The sequence below is a fragment of the Sinohyriopsis cumingii genome, unplaced genomic scaffold, assembly GCF_028554795.1.
Source record: "Sinohyriopsis cumingii isolate HCF-2022 unplaced genomic scaffold, ASM2855479v2 utg001460l, whole genome shotgun sequence".
NCBI lineage: Eukaryota > Metazoa > Mollusca > Bivalvia > Unionida > Unionidae > Sinohyriopsis > Sinohyriopsis cumingii.
The window spans coordinates 1,652,567-1,674,425 of record NW_028316002.1 but is presented as its reverse complement, the minus strand read 5'-3'; the positions used below and the strand labels follow the sequence as shown (position 1 = coordinate 1,674,425).

The following is a 21,859-nucleotide window of genomic DNA, read 5'->3' as shown; positions in this document are numbered from 1 at the left end:
GCACCTTGTAAATGCAAAGCGTGGAAATGGTCTGACGGATCAACGACGTGAAAAAATAACCACGTGGGCTGAATCGGTCAAGGATACCGGAGCTACAATAAATGATGCCGCTGAGTTAGAAAGAATATTAAAATTCCCAATAACCGTAGCAACGATAACAGGGGAAGTATTGTACGAATCGAAATATAAATCGAGTGGAGCTCCGATAAATATCATTGATCATAATGCGCACGCGTGGACCAACGCCGTGAACATATTTCCACGAGATCGAACTGTAAAATTTTACTCCGGTGGAATGTTTGATTTTATTAAACAAATAAGTAAAAACGATCCTGTGTCAGTGTGGTTATTTAAAAGTTCTGATGAAGAATATGATCAATTTGTAAGACCCAATGGTGATTTATATTGTAAAGAATCTCTTCATGGCGCGATGAGAAAACTCGCGGAAAGATATTCAGAAAATACTGAGCAATTATAAAAAAATTGTTTTACAGTTCCGTCAGTCGCGGCTCATCTTGCCAGAGAGAAAAATTCGTGGAAACCAACACGAACTCGATTTCTTGTAGATGTTCAAGCTAGTTGTGTCGAATACGGACACGGTGGTTTGTGGAATACCAAGTACAACCACAATGATGTCATTTCGGTGGATATGGTCTCGTGTTATTCGGGAAGTTTTCTTAGAGCGGGTGAGTGTTCTGGATATTTTGCGCGGTTTGGACACCCCTGTCATGAGATGGTAAGAGTATCAATTAATGCATCGTTACCCGATTTTGATCTGACAGGATTCGCTCGTGTATTGTCATTTAAATTCGCTAAAAATCTTCATCGTGTTGTTATGTTTGGTTTGGTAGACACTCTTCAGAAAAACGTTGGGCACCAATTGCGATACATGATTGACAGTAAAATATTGATATCGTTGGTTGTCAGTGAAGCAATTATATCATATCGGAAGCAAACCGAAGTTTGGTTACCAGCTCCACAACGTATCAGTCTTGATGAGGTTATTGAAGAATATAAGCAGGAATGTCCAAATACTCCTGTTGATGTCATTGTTAATGATGCCCCTAATATTTTCATGATTAAACTCAGCAACAGTGAAAAAACCGTAAAGGATCTCGGTAGAAAAATAATCGGTAAATTTACTCAAGGTGGAGCATATGATCATAAACGGCATTGTGCTATATTGATTTTAGATGATGTTGAATATGATTTTATAATCGCTGATGCAGCAGCGAAAGATATATATTGTAATCGGGAAGACGTTTACTTATCTGACGGAACACGGTTGGGTACTGTTGTTAGTTTTATTAGTGGAGAATCTCCTCAGTATACTCATTTAAGCTCTTCAATGCTCGCTTATGTTTCGATAAATTTATTATCGATGATAAATAGATTTCCTGACACCGCGTCAGAGTTTGAACGGATTCGTTTTATATTGATAAAAAGTATTCAGAATTACTGGCTTGTTTCACAAGCACTGATGCATCATGGGGTTCGTGGAGAATAAAACAAGAAATGTTACGTAATTATGATCCATCCGCGGATGTTAGGATTAAAGATAATTATCGCCGCGATCAGATATCAGAATTATCGTTGGAGCCATCCGTGTATGATCCAGTATCCAGACACAAAACCGTTTATTTGAACGGACCGGGAGGTTCTGGTAAGACAACTCGGGTAATTGAATTATTTCGACAGAAACACGATGATATGATTGTGCTAACACCAACACACAGAATTTGCCAGGGAGACGAAACAACGAGGAGTTAATTCTTGTACTTATCACAGCTTTTTCAAATACAGCGGCGGCACATGGACTTCTGACCGGATGGGAGAGAAATATATTCCCGGGATTATCATTGGGGACGAAGTGTGCACCGTGTCGTTGGAAATATTAAAAACATTTCTCGATTGGTTGTTATTGAAAAATACAGTGTGATAATGTGCGGTGATCACGTCAACCACCTCCGTTTGTTGGGCCATCTCCACACGATTGGTTGAAGAATTGTGTTGATTATTACTCGGAGATAACTGATGATCACAGATCTCTTGATGCAGAATTAAAGGAATTTAAAAAATTAATCAGGTTACAACCGAATAAAATTCGATGTGAAATAATGCGCGAGGTGATTTCAGAAACTTCCTTGAATGTGTTTTGGGAAACGTGGAAACCAAACGATTTGATAGTGGCAAGTAGAAAGATAGTCAGAGACACACTTCAACAGCAGTTATTTCAGTTACACAAGAAAAAATTTCCAACGTTGCCAGTACCGTTGTGTTATAGACCAGCTGATACGCGACGACAGAATATCGACGTTGATATACCTGGACAGACCGAGTCAAGGAAACAGAATCTCGTATTAAATGATGTTGTCGCAGTTGATGTCATTATTGGTGAGAATGCGCTACACGCTGATAAATCTCCGTGAACGCTAGGATACGCGATGACGATTCACTCATCTCAAGGATTAACTATTACTGTTACAGTTGTTTGGATCTTTGATGATCGTATCGAATGGTCAAACTTGGTCTATTTCGTAGTGTCTAGAGTCAGAAGAATATCTCAGCTACGAAGGATTGTTTTGGACGAGTCAGTGATCAATGATGATGTTGACAACGATATAATAAGAAAAAAAATTAGCTGGTTATAAACAAAGTGACAAAAAAATAATCGCGACTTTGATATCGATGCTGAATTTATCAACGCGTTACGACAAAAACAAAATAATCACTGCACGAGTTGTAATTGTATAATGATGTGGCAGTACTCGAGTAATGATCCAAGACAATTTTCCGTGGACAGAAAAGATAACAGCCGCGGTCATACACGCGAAAATGTGATGCTAACCTGTCTTGAGTGTAATCGACGTAGGGGTGCTAGTTAGGTGATCGCGGTGGTAATTGTGTCTTCGGGAATTACTTGTAATAGCTCACGTGTAAATCCGCGCCCAGGAGCAGTTGAATCCAGTCTGTAGATTGCAGGTATACCCGAGGATCTTTTTATGTTAGATATCTTGTGTGTCGTGATGCTCCAAATAGGATCAGTCGCTCTTTTTTTACCACCTTCAAGTTCACCGGGTTCATATAAATATCTCATAGTGTCATTGCTCAGCACTGGCTGTGTTGAAAAATCACGTCGTTGTGTTGTTATACGCGCGCGCTTGATTGCATTAATTGGTTTCAACGCAGTTGTTCGAGTAATCTCATTATTTAACGCGGTTATCACACTTAGTAATCTTGCAATCCATTCGCGCGATCTCTTGTCTTGAATAAATTCCTTCGCGTATTGATATCCAAATAACCGCTCAGCAAGTGTTCGATTAAATCGTTCAACAATTGCCTGATCTCGGTGAATTGCAGTATGTCCTCGTCTGATGGTGACGTTATGTTGCTTCATTAACGATGATACTGCACCTTGAAATTCTTTGCCAGGATCAACTTGTAACAGCTGTCGCCATCGTAGAGGTCCTCGTTGATAAATTCGTTTAAACGCAGAAGCTACTTCAGTTGCAGTCTTTGTTGACAACGGTTCTGCTTCTTTGTATCTACTTGCAACATCAACTACAGTTAGCGCGTACTTGTATGTTATTTGACGTCTTTGAATTTTAACGGTACCATGTGGTAGAAATAATATATCAGCTTGATGAACTTCATTAGGAACTCCAGCATCAAAATGTGCAAAGTGAATTTGTTTAGGTGGCGGTAGATAATTTGCCATATTGCCTGTTTGGATAACAACTCTTCAGCGGTGGCACGTGTAACTTTTGCTGCTTCGGAGAGTTTACTAATCGCTGCGTTACCTTTCCAATATCCTCTTGGGAAATAATAAATCGATTCCATTTATAATTAATTACCAGCACCTAGCACTAATTTACCTTTCATTGCGGATCTTACTAACCAATTAGCGAATGATTCCTTGAAAGATTTATTCGTAATGGAATTTAGCGCGTGAATTAATTTCACATCTGTAATATGCCTATGTTGCAGATCTTTACTTTTATAAGCTACATCATGAGCATGACACGCTTTATCAACAGCGTTTATTGGATACTCACCTGGTTTTGGTTGGTCTTGGTTGTGAAGTCTGATATCAAGTCGGGTTCAGGGACCACAGTAATTATATCCTGGAAAATGTTTTTCTCCTGGATATTTAGCCCATGGAGTTCCCGGTAACTTTGTTAATTTTGCTGCAATATCACCTCCTCGTTTTGTTTAAAACCCGACTGCACTGACTTGTCTACGGGAAAAAATTTAAATTGTTTTGTACCGCATCGTTCACACTTACCTGTAACCGCCGACCTGTTATTTTTTGTTGTAATGGCTGTTAGATCACCTGTTGGCTTACGCGTCCTGCATTTCACACAATATAAATCCATATTCTTTTTATATATTTCTATAACATGGAAATCACTGACTTGTCTGCAACAAGAAAACGAAAACCAGCCAAGCATCATGCTGCGCTACCAAATTCTGTTCGTATGATTATCATAGGTCCATCTGGAATTTGTAATACACAACTGCTACTCAGTTTGATAATGAAGTGGATGAAGTGGGATAAATTGTATTTGGTAGCACCATCAGTTGATGATCAACGATATTACGATGTACTTAAAAGATTTTAATGAAAACGCAAGATCGTTAAATGAGCGCGGTGATGATGTTATTGAATTTATAACTGATATCAATGATGCACCGAGTGTTGATGATATTGATGGATTCGTTAACAATTTAGCAGTGTACGACGATGTAATGCTTGATAACAATCAAAACCCTGCTCGGATATTTTCCAGAGGTAGACATAAAAACACTGATGTGATTTATGTAACCCAGCGGTATACACAAATTCCTAAAGTGATCAGTGATAATTGTAATATTCTTGCTGTGTTTAACGGAGTTCATACTCACACGTTACGAAATATTCATCAGACTTGGTGCAGCGGTGATATGGATTATAATCTTTTTAAAAAATTATTTAGTCGAGCTCAGTTAACCCCACATGGATTTATAACAATAAACTTACACGATCCTCGAGCACGATACCGAGTCGGTCTTGATACAATTTTTGGATAATAGCAGCAGAGAGAGCGCTGTCTCCAACTTGACACCGACGTGATCGCGTATTTTCCTGAGATTTTTCGCGATCAGCGATAGACAGTAAGTCAATCAGAGTTTATTAAGTTCGTCGACAGGGTTGTCTCATACCCGGGTACTGAGACAATCGCGATTTTTTTTTTTGCGATTTTCCAGGAGAGCTTATTTTGCGAAACGGAGAGTGAACCAATTAGAGTAGGGTTCGCCCTCTCTGCTGCTATACACACACACACACACACACACACACACACACACACACACACACACACACACATATATACACATATATATACATATATATTCCCAATTAATCGGCCTCACCATGAGTAAAGAACAAGATAGTGTATACATTATATTTAATTTTCAGTTGCTAACGTCCATGCAGAATGAAACTGATGGAAGTGAAATAATCCTAATAAGTGACGGTGAAGAAAACACTCCACCACATGCCAGCAGTTTTTTGCAGCAGATTATAGAAAATTGGATCGTCGTTCATACCGTAGCAGTGTCTCAGGAGGCTGATATTTTGCTGTCAAATCTGTCTGCAGCATCAAACGGGAAACACTTCACGTGGCTGGAGACGGGTTACATATCTTTTGCAGATGTCCTATCACAAACAGTCACAACCGGAGGGATTATGTCATCTGCAGACTCTCCCGTTATAGTTAGCACGTTCATATATTTCATCCTCCTTCTCCTCCAACCCCATTGCCTCTCTCCTTCCTTCTCCTTTTCTTCTTTATAGCTGCGAGGTTATAAGAAAATGCAGTGAGGTTATAAGAAAATGCAGTGTCGGTATTTTCCCTTTGTAATCAGGTTTGACGAGTGTCATCTTCTTGAGTAAGTAATCTTATTTAATTCAGAAATGGGTTCAGAAGTGCATCATGTTATTATGTTACACCCATACAGCTACATGCTATTTTTGGCATTTTATTTTATACAGTAAGATTAAGACTCTTCTGGTGAGAGATTTACCGATATGTCAGTTGAGAGGGTGGGTGGGGGATTCGTTAATAGGCATTGCAGTAATATACAATGTAACGCCAGGTTTGAAATTGAAGTCTAATTACCACACATATAACCACACGGCATCAAATAATGGCGTCATTATTTTCAGATATATTCTGATGGGAAGAGATTAGAACAAGGTGGCAGTATGAGTGGTTCCTTTGTAATAGATTCGGCCCTTGGGTTGGAAACTGTTTTCACTGTTTTATCGGACAACATAGGCATTATCAATGCAGAAATCAGAGGTCCTGGAGGATATATTGTACGAAAATCATCTCCAGATGGGGATGCACTTTTCATAGAAATGCAAGGAACTCTTCCGGTACGTTTTTGTACGTTCTCTGTGATATGTATGTATGTATGTATGTATGTGTGTGTGTGTGTGTGTGTGTGTGTGTGTGTGGCGTGGCGTGGCGTAGCGTGGTGTGGTGTGGTGTGGTGTGGTGTGGTATCGTATCGTATCGTATGGTAGTATTTTCATTGTTTTCTTTCTTTATTTGGTTTGTGTAAATATATGTTTGAATGGCTCTTTGAAAATACTGTCAAAGAAAAATAATAATAAAATACAGACATCGACATTACTGCTTCCCAAATGTAAAAGTGTACTCAAGATATAAAAGATTTCACTCTGTATTTTAAGAATTGTAGCCGTTTTTTCCCCTTTATCTTTGTTTTGTATTCCTTTATGGATGTCTGAAGCTTACCCGGCACTATGTAGACAAACTTTTGACGATCTGTCGTTGACCCATACATACATACATACATGCATGCATTCATACATACATACATACATACATACATACATACATACATACATACATACATACGTACGTACGTACGTACGCACGCACGCACGCACGCACGCACGCACATACATACATACATACATACATACATACATCATTTGAAGTCGTAGCTGCAGTTAATTCTCTTCACTTTCAATGAAAGAAGAATCATATTGCAGAGGATATGTACATGCAGTCTGTGTTTCTAGATGCAACTATGTCTTTTAAACGGTTATCCGTCATAATTTGAAAGCACTCATTTTATTAAGCTGTAATAGTGTGCTGTAAAATAAATTTTAATAATTCTTAATTATTATTTCTTTTAAGAAAACAGGGTTAGTCTATAGTCGAAGCCACTTTAAAAATACACTAAATTAATCCATTGTTTGAAAGCGAACTCAGTTAATCCATAGTCAGAACTTCTTTTAAACGAACTTAATGAATCCCTGGTCAAAATCTCTTACAGAACAATAACTGCATTAATCCATAGTTTAGACATCTTTAAAATGAACTAAATTAATCCATAATTTAGACAGATTTAATGTAAACTCAGTTAATCCATCGTTTAGACAGATTTAAAATGAACTCAGATAATCCAGTCAAACCCCCAGATTAAAAATGAGCTCAATTAATCTATAGTCAAAACCTTTCTTCTAAAAAGGACTCAGTTTATACGTAGATAAAACCTTTTAAAAATTAAGTCAATCAACACGTAGTTAAGACTTTTTTAAAAATGTTCAACGTACTAACGATACTCTGCGAGAAACTCTTCCTACGAGCAACTTGTTGTAAGGATATTAAATCTTATACAAATATTTGTATGCCTTACTTATCAGGCATAAGCTGTTTGTATTTGGTCTGTTTTGATAATAAATCAATATATTATCGAAGCAAAATAGTCATAACAAAACTCTAGCTCGAAATCCAGCTTGCGAACCGCAAATGATTAACCAAAATATGTTTTTTCTTCAATTCTTTCTAAAGAAAGGTAGATATTTTTTCGATGTCACTGCTTCTGAAGCTAATGCTACACTCTCAACCATCGTGAATTCCAAGCCCAGATCAGCAAAGGAGAGAGTTATTCAGGTTGATTCCTGGTTGTCAAAAGGAAAACTTGATTATAAGGGCAAAGACAATGTGATAGTTCACGCACTGGCTACTAGGAAAGGAACTGCGGTTATAAATGCCAAAACGAAGGTTCTAATGGAGAGCCCTGCTGGAGACTCGATAGAATTCTACCTGAAAGATGAAGGAATAGGCAAGTATTAACAGATTTTTTTTCCCCTTCTTTTCTTTCCTACTTCAAGCCTCCGCCTCCTCTTTACTTTTCTTCTTGACGGGCAATACCATGATATCTTTCGCGAATATTACCATGCATTTTATGAGAATCAAGTCTCAGAAAAGAGCACATTATACACAAACGTACCAAATGAAGAAAGAAAAAAAAAAGGCTGATAACTTTCAACAGATACGTCTCCACCAAAATGGTAAGCCGTGGTAGTCCAGACGATAGAGCGTAAGAGTTGTAACACAAGGTCACGGGTTCAATACTCGCCCAGGCCAGTTTTTGTTCAGCTGCTTCAGTGTGTCCTAGGAAAAGACCCATACTTCTCCTTTCCTGTACATGATACAACCAAAAATACTGCTAAAAGTGGAGTTGAAAACCTACTATCAGCAACGTCCACGATAAACAAACAAAAGGGGCTAAAAATGACCGGGAATAGTAGACTGGTTGTACTTACAAGTATACCGTATACAAATCTTATAATATGTATTTTTGAAATATTTCATTTAAGTTACACGCCTTTTCTTTAGTATACTTGAAAGTAAAAATGGATGCATCGAGATTTGCAATTAAAGAATAACCAAGTTACATTAAAACAACATTCAGACAATTAAAACAGACGAAAAAGCGGACATGGTTTCCATATGAATTTTTTTCGAAGTGTTTGTTACGATAAACTTTCATAGTCATATGTATGTTTCTTTTCGAATCAATAGTAGGGTGTCCTCTTTATCCGGGAAATGTTACGAAAGCGAACGTTTATACCCAAGGTGCAAATGTCCAAAAAGGCGCTATGGAAGCATGTTTTATGTCTTTTAAAAGCTCTGTTTAGACATTACCAAGGAAACGATTCATATCTGCATGACGACAATTTGTGTATTTCATATAGGAGCTGATACGAAGGCAAATGATGGCGTGTACTCTGGATATCTACCCAGGAATCTTTTATCTGCATCAGGACGATACAACTTGAAGATAGCAGTGTCCGATAATAATGAAAGGGCAATGATATCTCACTCCAGCGGCACATTGTCCGAAGATGCTTCAGACAGTGGCAAGATTTTTTCTGTTTATCTAAATGGCTTTAGTCCTAGAAATAAATGGCTTTAGTCCTAGAAATTTACTTTGAAAAGAACTGCACAAATTGTAGTCATATGTCACTGTAGGAAGAAACAGCTCTATAGCTAAGTCGCTTTCTCTTTCAACGCTGAATTTATTTTCTAAACATTTTACAATAAATCATTATTCTGAAGAAATCATAATATACTCAGAAACAGTTTCAGAAAAGGTTGAACCGTATCTTAATGAAATATTTCTTCGATTTCTAGACGCTAAGATAGTTATAAAAATTTTCAAAGCAAGTGTCTGCGAAATTAAGTAAAAAATCTCAAGAGGAACCACACACACACACACACACACACACACACACACACATACATATATATATATATATATATATATATATATATATATATATATATATATATATATATATATATATATATATATATATATATATATATATATATATATATATATATATATATATATATATATATATATATATATCTTCAGTGTATTACTTTAATATATGAAAGCTGGTTAATTGTGAAAATTATTTACACATATTTTTTTTTCTCCAAAAATTCTAACTACCTGTCAGAGAAAGACATAAAATTATACACATTTACGTAGGCCTTAAAAGAAGGCTGTCTTGATCTGAGATATATATCAATTACTTTTAAGAGACATTATGTTTATTTAAATTTAAATTTCTTTTAACAATTGATAATATGTTTTGAACATTTATAGTTAAATACCATAAGAGATATTTCGTTCCAAATTTGTGATATTATAGATCCATATTGAAGTTAAGGGATCATTTAATGAATTTTGTTATATATGGCATAGACTTTCAATTGTAAGGATTTAAATTTTTTCATGTCTATTACTTTTAAATAAATGAACTGAGTCTATATATTAAAATAATTATTTGTTTCTTTTAAAATACTTTACACGGTTTATTAGTACATAACTGTAGCTATATAATTAAAAAAAGTATGTTGTTGAATTGTTCTAAAGTGAGAAATGAATGCTAGTTAAAATTTATTTTCAAAATGAAATAATGTTTAAAACAAAAATTTCACAGCGCTTGTCTGGTTTTAGGGGAAACGTTTCTTGCATTAGAATTAATTATACATGCCATTTTATAACTTGTCAGAATAGGTATATATGTTTACTCTTGTCAAATGAATGAGAACAGTTACGAAAATTAAAATACAAAAATGCTTCAAACATCGAATTAGCCACCATTATTACCTTAAGTAGACTAGTTGCCACAACCTATACATGCACAATCAGCAACCAGCTTCACAAATGACCTCTATTTGGTTTTAGAGCTTACATCTTTTTTAAAACTCTTATCAGTATCAATATTCGTACAATTAAAGAAACGAAGGTTACAGTGTCATATGTCAGTCCTCGACGTCCTTCGGCGTGAACTTTAAAAAAATAATTTCAAAGATTAAGTTTTCTGTCTTCACAAACGAATTAAGACAAATTACCTTTAAAATGAAAAGTTCATATTCCGTTATATGTTAAATACCAAGGTCAATCTTATGTGACATTTTATTTTATTTTGTCAAATTTTCATTGAAATTACTACTGAATGAAAAAAGTATTACATTGCGACCGGTTGTTGAAAGATATAACAATGAGTAAATTTACGTTTAGAAGACAAAGTAACAACTCTGCTTCCATAACTTTTAGCCGATTATTTGCTTCTGCTGCACAATCTGATTTAAAAAAGAGATCTGCTGATCAGTGTGTGTATCTAACAGGCACACATAAGAGGACATGTTTTGATCACATTTTGTTTCATCAATCAAAATGCATCTTCCATAGTGCTAAAAGAGAAAACCGTCATTCAGAATATATCTTCTCTAACGATAAATTTCCCAAACACAAAATGCATTGCTTTATCTGTGAGGCAACTAAAATAATTTGACACGGAATTCCAGTGTCAGCAGAAAATGAACATTCATCGATTCTAATCAGATTGTTCCGCTCCTTAGAAATGGCTTCAAGTTATTTTCTTCAAAATGTATTTCCTATTTTGTTTACTCGTGTTTTCTTTGACTCTGTTTCTTCACAGGTGCAAGTATGATTCAAAAACCTACCGGCATGTTCCAGCGAGTCACTATGCCAGGGGAACTTCTTGTGGAGAACTATTACGAGGCTGGGGACATAACTCCACCTGGCAAGGTGTTTGATTTGGCTTTGGTGTCCAAAACTGAGAAAGTTTCAGAAACTGGGAAAACTTTATATGTGCTGTCTTGGACTGCAGTGGGTGATGACCTAGATGTAGGGACAGGTTGGTTATATACAAATATAGGCGAACGTACGCATCAGATACAGTTCCAAAACCAAAGTTTATCCAAATCCTGATTGAAGTATCCTGTTCACATTACATGACAATATATCGTAATGCAGTCTTAGAAAACGAAAATATTTGAAACCGTTCAGAAAGAAGAGTAACAAGACTATTAAACAAGACATATTCTTCCGGTCAACAATTGTTCAAGTTGGTACAAATGCTTTCCAAATGTTTAATACCATCTCATTTATCAATTTAAACATGAATTTCGCATATTTCATATGTTTGTGTGAACGACAAGTAACTGTTTTTCATTTCTGACCACCAGCAGATGAAAATGTTGTTTTTTTTCTTCTTCATTTTATAGACTTAACTTTCTTTTCAGCTGCTAGATACGATATAAGAATATCAGAAACTACTGACGCCATGCGCAATAGTTTCGAAACGGGTCGGACATTTGTAAACACGTCCATCTTGCAAGCCAGACCATCCGGTGAGAAAGAGCAATATTTACTCAGTGGCATAGTTCCCGTTGGAAAAGATGAAGTTACATATTACTTGGCACTGAAAGCAATAGATGACAGTGGCAACTCGGGACCTGTTTCTAATATAATCACTGTTGGCTATGTTATAAATTTCACATTGGAACATTTACCTGACAGTGTACATTCAAAGGATGGAACCAACAATCACCTGACAATAATAATTATTTGTGCCTGTGTTAGTATATTCATCATTATTACCTTGCTGCTGTCTTTCATCTGTTGGTGGAGGAGGAGAAAAAGAAGCAGGGGTAAATATCATTATTTATATTTTTATTCGGCGAGAAATGGAAGATATTTACGTTGTTTGCGTACATACAAGGAAACATTTCACAAGTGAAGTGGAACACATTGTCGCGAATGTCTTCTCTCCATTCGTGACAAAACAAAATATTTCCATTTAGCGATGAAACGTTTTCTTATATCTACTCTAAAAAACATATATTTTCATTTTAATATATTTTTTAAGACCAAATGTGTCGACATGCATGCGATTTTATTGAATGCCAATGTGGTTAACGGCTGTATCACTACGTGGATATAAAGAAGTTCCGAAATTTTACAACAAGTTAGGACAGTGACTTATTGCAAATTTATATCCTATATATTATTAATTACTTTTTTCATACGAAAATGTATACTGTTACGACTCTGTCTTAAAGTATGTAACAATAAATTTAAAGTCGCTAATTAGTATTTTAGTTTAGTATTATGTTTATTATATATTTCCAAAGGTTTACCTAAAACGTTTGTCGTTTGTCACAATATTGCATTATTGACCAGGGAGTATTTATTTCAACGAAGGGGCAGTAATTTTGTATGCCCGTGTTTTACACTCGTTATTTACAGTTGTGTCAAGAATGTAGGATTTCGTACTGTATGTACATGGGGATGATTCTTGTGCAGGATCACATTTTGGGGGATCGTTATTCACTTATGGCCTACAATGTGCCCATTTTTTGTAGTAGCTCAGTTTTATACGTTCATAAAAATTTTCGTTGTGATTGATTTTGTGGGAAATCGGTTCTTTTTCTGATGAACGAAATATATGTGATGAACAATTATCGATTTCGTTTATATGAAATATCTTCAATTTTGTATTGTGTGGTTTCTTTATGGGCTTGAAACGTTTAAGAATTTCAGGTGTTCCGCAGGTGGGGTAGGTGTGACTCTAAAGGGGATAATTATATTCAAATCTGTTTTGTTTTACTGATCAGTTTTACTGATCCAGTTTTTACATTCACTGACGAGTTTTGAAAATGTGTATATGTTGATTATTAAGGAGTTTAGTTTTAGCGGGTGGCTTCATTCTCGACCCCAGCCGTAGCCGCGGCTGTTTAGTACTACCTGTACATCCTGACTTTGTTCGTCATTGGAGCCTTCACACATGCCACTCGTTGGCCTAACTAATCTGTCTTGGCCGAAACATTCATATATTTCTCTTTTCGGGATTAAGCTTATTATAAAACTTTTTCTGCTTTATTTGTGCAAATATTTTCTTTAAGTAATCACGATAATTTGGGAAGGTGCTATTTTACTTTCCTTAATTTTGTTTTGAAATAAGTTTTTCCTCCTCCAATTTCTGGCATTTCCCCCTTTTTATTCTGTATCACTCAATCGAAGTATTTCATAGGTGGATTCTTAGGTGTAATAAAATCCTCGAGTTAATGCGATTGAGGTAAGTGGTTGCCAGTCCAAGGTCAAACGTTTTCTCCTCCTTGTACCTCACCTCTGGCCAGCTGCCATGGCATAAACTGTCCATATTACTTTGTGTAAGATCCTTTTTTCTGTTGTTTTTACTAAAAATATTTCTGGCCTTTTAGGTGTATTACAATAGCTGCCGATTAGTAACGTCTAACTTCTAGAACTCACATGGAATGTTATGGCTATTAGAATTTTCTACAGATACAAAATTAAGCGCACTGTATTAATGACAATAGTTTTGGTTATATTATTCACATAACACCTTATATACACAGACAGTCTTTGTTATTCTTAAATTCAGTCGATACACAAACGGATGTATAAAATATGTTGAAATGAGAAACATTTTTTTTAAAGGAAATATGTGGCCTTTAAAACAAACTACTAATTACCGGTTACTATGCTTCAGTTCAAAACTGAGTGTTTATATGGAATGTTAATGATATTTTAGTTTGTTCGTGGTTTAAGTACTACTCGTGGTATCGAACGTGGTTTAAGCGCAACTCGTGGTATCGAACGTGGTTTAAACGTGACTTGTGGTATCGAACTTGGTTTAAACGAGACTCGTGGTATCGAGCGTGATTTAAGTCTGACTTGTGGTCTCGAGCGTGGTTTAAGCGCGACTCATATTATAGAGATGGTTTAAACGTGACTTGTGGTATTGAACGTGGTTTAACCGTGACTTGTGGTATCGAGCGTTTTTTAATCTTAATTCTTATTATCGAGCGTGGTTTAAGCGCGTCTCTTAGATTCGAGCGTGGTTTAAGACCCGTGGTAGCTATCGTGTTTTAAGGATTGTGGTATCGAGCAAGGTCATTTTGAGTTTACTAATAGTACTTCTACCTTTTTCAGACGACGTGGAAGCAGCTGGATCTGCGGCCGTAGAACTACGTCACAAAGAAAAAATGCATAGGCATACATCCACTAAATGGGACCGGAAAAACTTACACAGTAGAACAAAAGATGTTCTTATTGTAAAAAAATAGTCCACACATTTGTACCAGATCGTTTAATTTGTTTAACTTTATGTACAAGATATGCAGTATTATAGTCATTTCAATTTTGTATACAATTTTTGAAAAGAATGCATAATTATTTCTCCCTGCCTAGCATGACTTCAGAACACAAGTTTTCAAGAAACGTTAGAATGTCTTCAAGGATTTTTTTCATTAAAAGCATGGTCATTATGGAAATTAGCATTACTGTCCCCCATATTCAGCCTGAGGAATCCCACTGAAGGACGAAAATACCAATGTGAATAAACAAAGTCTGTAGTAAGAAACTGTCAGTATGTGAACATACACCAAACGTACTTTAAGTTGTTGTTGTTGTTGTAGGGTTTAACGCCATTTTTCAGCACACGATATACATGGCGGCCAGTATTAATGGTGGAGGAAGAACCCGGGAAAACCCCGGAAAGAACCACCGACCCACGAGAAGCTTTCTCACATGCCCACATTAGCCGAATCCGAGACTCGAACCCACGCAGACAGTGGTGAGATGGCAGTGATCCGTAACGGAGAGCGCTTTAGACCACTCGGCCACTCGGGGCCCCCATACTTTAAGACAAAGCAATAAACTTTGGATCTGTTTATACCCATGCGAGGCTAGGAATCTTGAAAAGACCCGACTAGCTTCCCTGATGTCGTAAGAGATATCTAATCGATACGACTATTTTTGCCCTAGGGTGCATCCCATGATGCTGTTCCAGCTGAGATAGGACGTTTCAAAAGAGCGCCGTTCATTTTACAAATACTGACTTTATATTTTGATGATTTTAGCCTTGTTTTTCTTTATTCTATGTTTTGTGTACCTTTTTAGGACATTTAAACGTACTCAGCTTAGTGGTACTGACGTGCCATCAACCCTTACACACACACACACACACACACACACACACACACACTATACTCTACTGTATGTTTACATGTTTCTAAACTGGTTCCCATTGTTCCACATCATCAGTAGTACCATGAGTCCAGAACAGCCAAGATGCACATGACGTCTTCCTCCCTTATAGGAGCTTGATTTTAGATAGTTGATACATCAAATTTCCATAACATTTTCATCATTCTATTTTTATTTCTGGATCATATGGCATGATTTGAGATGGGTTGTATTCAACTCATCTCAAGACCGGTCCAGTAATTATTAAAGAAAAGATAGTAGAACATCACAATCTATATTTATTATTTAATATTCAGTACTCTGGTGCAAAGAACACTCAAACAAATTCAACCAATCTTTATAGCTATACTTCAGCGTTGCTACGGATACAGAAGAAACAAACGAATTAAATCTTGGCAACTTTTGTGATCTTGTTATAAAAAGCTGTGTCAAGGAGGCTTTATTCTTCATGTATCTTATTCCCTGTGGTATCAGTAACTCAACACGTATATTCTTCATATTTTTTTATTTTCTGTGCATCTAACAGTGAACGAATACACTTCAGTCTTCTACACCAAAACTGATACTAGCCCCTGTTCTCCCGTAACTCTTCTTCCCTCAGTCTTGGTGAACCTGCCTTCTCACCTGAAATCGTGCCCCAATTAAATTCATGATAAGCTTAGGTCTGGGGTACTGTGACATAACTTCCATTTAAAAACAGAAATGACTATCCCCGGTAATTGTATGTGTAAAAGTATCCCATGTTGTTTGTATTTTTTTCTTCCCCAAATTCCTCTGTACTCTTCTGACAACATGACTCCTTATGATAGGCACATCAGTAATACATACAAATCGGGAACAGCATGGATCAATTTTCAGTCAATTCAAAAAAGTATACACATGAAGAAGAAAAAATTAACTAAATAAATCTTGAATAAACATATGCATTCATATTTCTGTTGTTTGCAACACAAACATGTGGTACAAAATACAGTTCTCCCTTGCAATAATTGTACACACACTTCAACAAAGGTCATGTACAGTTGGGTGATTCTATAATATGACCAATTATCCCCTAGTTATTTGAATGGCATATTTACACACGTCGTTGTTCGTAAACAGTGTCTGGAATTTCATTCATTTGCCTAGGAGTAGAGTGGCACAAGAATATCAAAAAGAATATGCAAACAATATTAATGATTAAATGAAACAGGTATTAGTAGCAAAAAAATGACATAACAGAAAACAAATATGTAAATAACATTTTGCAAGCCAAATTAGAAAGTTTTATGTAAGAACATAACAAATTTTATTTCCTATAAAGACATCTTTTCGTGTTATTTTAAAAATTTACTTCGTAAGTGTGGATCTATTCCAAAAATGTTCAGTAACTGAACAGTTATATAATAAGTGCTCAATTGGCTCCATTTCCTTCTTACAGAAGGTACATTTATCATCATCTCTTACATTAATCTTCTTCAAAAACTGGTTGTAGTAATAGTTCTATGTAGAAAGCTAAAATTAAACCTAATCAGTTTTGTGTCTTTTGTACAAAGTTTACTCAAAACAAAAGAGTTGGACCATACATTTACATCAATAGCACACGCTAGCTGCCTGGACCAAGTTTTATATTTACCATTTGGCTTTTGTAACTTGGTTTTTATTAGACCGTTATAAATTAATTTATTATTTGCTCTTACCCTAAGGAGCGTAATTTTGTAAAATATTACATGGAAAAGATTTCCATTTTTTTAAAAAAAAAATTCTTTTTCCACTTCACTGATATCCTTGAGATAGGAGTAAAATACTGTATTCGTTTGTCTTGTTTTATTTCATCAAAACGTAATAAAGATCACTGTGCATCAAAAAGGTGTTTTCAATTGAGATAAAGTATAAACAGCATCAAGCCAAAAATATTTGTATTAGTTTCACAGACTTTTTTCAATTAAGTTTTGTTAGAGTTATGTTGGAACCCCATGACTCCGTTCCAGCATATGCTGGTAAAGAGTTGGAGGTGTCACAACTTGTCTCTAAACTGAAACATGGGGATGACTGTCCATCATTACTGACACAACTTTTTGACTTCTTGCATAATACTCTAAACCACTGAAAAATAGGTTCCCCTAAGTTAAAAGAGTTGAGGACATTCTCCAGAAAGTCCCATTCGGCAGAGTCGAAAGCTTCCTCGACGTTTGTTGGTAAGAGAATACCAGATTATTTTCTCCCTCAAGATACTGCATCAGGTTATGAAACATTATTGTATTTTCACCAATGAATCTTCTTTTCATAAAACCCTTTTGACTGTCATTAATAACAGACGGGTGGGGGACTTTCTTGACTCAAGAGGAAATTGATGCCGAAGCAGTCTTAAGTAAGCTTCAGTTAAGAAGTGATATTGGTCTCCAATTTTTAAAGAATTTTCTGTATTTGTCTTCCTTTGTGATGCATGTAATGATTATCTGTGACTGAAATTCTGACAAATGTTGCATATCATCTCACGCGTTTAGAGAAAAGCCTTCTAGATATTTCCAAAAGAATATGTAGAACTCAAAGTAAAATCCAGGACTAACTTCACTTTTCATATTTTTCAGTGCTAAACAACATTCCTCAAACGTTAGCTTACCTTCACACTATGATCTTTAAATATCTGAAAGTTTTCTTTTAAAATTTAAAATGTGATTAAGAGTTTGTAAATTATTGTTGTTTTGGCTTTTGTTTTTCATACAAATATTTCAGGTGATTTAATATCTCCATTGTCCTGTTAACCTTTTTCCATCTTCCGTAACTGACTCTTTTATTGTTTTGTTTATGTAACTTCTCTTTTCAAGGTTAAGGAAATATTTAGAATTTTTCACCAGACTCATACTACCTTACTTTTAATCTTGACATTACACCATCCACCTCTTTTTCTCATTTCTTCTAAATTTACTAGTTATTTGTTCAGTTCTTTTATAATAATGGTTTTATTATTTTGATTCACTCAAGTATGTAAGGTCCGTATTTCAGCTTCAATTTTGTTTAAATTTTATTTCCCATGTTTTGTCTTAGCTTGAGAATAACTAATTGATTCTGATCTTATAATCATTTTTAAGGATTTAAAAAACAATTGATCATTGCAAGTGTATTTCACCTGAAGTGTTTTTTCTTATCACCTTCACAATAGTATTCTTCTACTGTGCTAGATATACATCTTTTAACCTGCTGAACATATTTATCTTGCCTTAATAGATATTACCTGAATTTCCAGTACCCAGGTCCTCTGGGTACAGCGAATAATGATAGTTTTAGTGTTATTGGTGAATAGTCTGTTTCATAGCCAGGAAAAAAAAATGCATCCATACAATTTGAGAACTTATCCTCAGAGATTGGGGCCCCGAGTAGCCGAGTGGTCTAAAGCGCTCACCGTTACGAATCATTGCCATCTCACCTCTGTTTGCGTGGGTTCGAGTCTTGGGTTCGGCCAATGTCGGTATGTGAGAAAGCTTCCCAGTAGCTTCCCGTGGGTCGATGGTTCTTTTCTAGGTTTTCCCGGGTTCATCTTCCGCCATTTATACTGGCCGCCATGTATAGCCTCTCTTGTGCTGAAAAATGGCGTTAAACCATACAACAATTTTGAGAGTACACGATAATCCAGTAAACTTTGTTTCACGGGATCTGTGTGTCACAAAGTAAAGATTCTAATCTCAAGATTGACAGCTCTCTATGGATCCACTAAGTCAAATTGATTCCTGATGTCCTCGGTCGCTTCTCGAGCCATGGAGTAGTTTTCATGCCGGATATTATAAGAGTCAAGCTCCATGTCCCTAACAAAATCTAGTCACCACAAATAATAACACATAAATTGTCAAAATGTATAATATCCTCTGTCAAATTCCTAAACAAAACTCAGCATTATCATCAGTATGACCGTAGCGTTTGACTCGAGTAAGTCTCCCAGCCACTGATGTATCTAAAATAATGTATCTGCTCTGAATATCACATCTGTTTCTATTAATGCATAATTCAAAATTATTGTTAAACAGGATGGTAACACTTGCATTACTACCAGATGAATGGCTAAAAAGAATACTAATAAGCCCATTCAGCCTCCAAGTATTTTTCAGTCTCAGCTGTACTATGTGTCTCTGATAAACATAAATTGATGCATTCCTTTGTTTTACCCAGCAGAAAAATATCTCTTCTTTTTAAATTAAAACTATGCAGACTTCCTAAAATTCATTGATAAAATTTTATTCTGGATATCCATTACTAGTTCTATTTTGATTTAAGGTTTTACGGAACTTATATAAATATGCATCACATAACCAATATCATAAAAAAACTCGCATACACCTTGGGATACGGTCTTAAACGCACAACCACAAGATGTTTAAAAAGAAGTAATTAGTATAGTATAATGTCATTCACCACTGGGTACATATATGATGTTGCCATTAAACATACAGTGTAACGTATTAAAAAAAGATTACTAAAAGATTAAAAGTCATTATGTACGAGTTCTCCATCTGCTTGTTGGACATGTCTATGTGTGTGTATAAGTTTTTGTGAAACATAACATATATATATACTTACACACACAAATAGACATACATGCATACGTACGTACGTACATGCATGCATTCATCCATCCATCCATCCATCCATACATACATGTCTATAATGTTTCCAGTCTTTGCTCTTAAAATAAGTAACAGAAAAGAGTGAAAAGCAGCAAGCTTTTTAAAATTCAACAAATAATTTATTTCCCAAGAATACAAAAGTAAAAATTAAAAAAGAGAACTTAAGGTATTGCAAATTAAATCTCAAAATAATCATAGAGTTACAGACACATGCCCTAATAATTTAAAGTTCTGAATAAACTTTAGTAGAAATCCAAATAAAGTCCAACGCTGAAGTGTTGATCTGTCTGTGATGGCCTGTATACTGTTGATGTGCGAACAGTCTTTTGCCTAAACAAAAGTGATAACATTCCAAGTCTGAATTCACTATAAGTCTCAGCGAATGTCTCTGTCCAAGAATATTATTTTATGAACACTCTGTATTTCAACAGAAAATAATCACTGACTCAGATAATTTGAAGAAATAAATTCCAACCAAAATGAACACTGAACACAACAAGAATACAAATTGGTGTGCTAGATCTTAAGTACGAATGAAAAGTCTTTCCCTCGACAAGATTCTATAGTCCTCAACTTGACCTCAGGTCACAATTAACATCTTCTATAATAAAATTACCTAATGGAAAATAACCTATTAGAAAGTTCTTTATGTTTATAAAGTAAAATGTTAGTTACTATTAGAAAGTCTATTACTCAAATTATGAGATATAACCTGGACAATGTCAAGTACACCGGGTAAATTGTTGGGGAATCCCAATAACTTAGACTCAGACCCAATAAACATATTTACTTCTATTAATGATGACCCTGATAATAAATCCATATACATAGAGAACCTTTTAGCTAAGTATGAATTGCTTACAGAATAAAATTAAAAAACATTAAGCAAATTAATAATTCAGGTCAAGTAGACAGTACACTTGATTTTGAACAAGGTCAAGTCCAACTTACAATGTTACATTACACTAGCATATAATGAAATAAAAAATTGACAAAAAACTAATTAACAAACAGTGAAAATTAAATATACATAGCAATACATATGATCAATGTATGTCCAATACGAACGTCTTATTCAAGATCAAGCACGAGTGTGCATAAGTCCAAGTTAAAGATCGTGTGAAATTTCTTACCCATTGTAGGCTTTGTCCTTATATTGAAGCCACTTTTCCTAACTCAGAATATACATAGGCCAGAATATAAAAAAATCACATCTTTCGGTACAAAGTTTTATATTTCCAATTGTAAGCAGAATCATTATAAAAAAATTATTTCACATCTGGATTGGGATTGATTATTATAGATGTCATCAGAAAGGCCAATTTTGTACCTCTTACCAGCCTTTGTTTATACTGCAATTTTAATATCAGGAAGATTAATTTTTTGGATGGGTGGTCAATCTATTCAAGAGTCCCATATTTTGTAGAGTGACATCTTCCACTATTCTTATATTGTATTTGCTCTTAAAATCCCTTTTCTTCCTGGCGATATTGATCTTTGATACTGAATTCCAAAATTTCACAATTTCTAACTTTGGGGCATGACTTTTTCCATGGATACGA

The 21,859-nt window shown here is 35.4% G+C and overlaps 1 protein-coding gene across 3 annotated transcripts in view; it reads left to right on the top strand.

Moving 5' to 3' along the window:
- Positions 1 to 18,802, top strand: part of LOC149772477 (calcium-activated chloride channel regulator 1-like) — a 64,988-nt gene extending 46,186 nt beyond the window's left edge. For 2 of the 3 annotated variants that reach the window (XM_089947742.1, XM_089947741.1), the window contains exons 8-14: positions 5,459 to 5,755; positions 6,209 to 6,421; positions 7,869 to 8,142; positions 9,059 to 9,223; positions 11,324 to 11,542; positions 11,931 to 12,338; positions 14,644 to 18,802. In XM_089947742.1, the coding sequence (XP_089803868.1) occupies positions 5,459 to 5,755; positions 6,209 to 6,421; positions 7,869 to 8,142; positions 9,059 to 9,223; positions 11,324 to 11,542; positions 11,931 to 12,338; positions 14,644 to 14,777 (1,710 nt within the window). In that variant the 3' untranslated portion in view covers positions 14,778 to 18,802. The remainder of the gene's footprint in view (positions 1 to 5,458; positions 5,756 to 6,208; positions 6,422 to 7,868; positions 8,143 to 9,058; positions 9,224 to 11,323; positions 11,543 to 11,930; positions 12,339 to 14,643) is intronic. The other variant, XM_089947743.1, reaches the window with a different exon arrangement.
- The last annotated feature ends 3,057 nt before the right edge of the window (positions 18,803 to 21,859 follow it).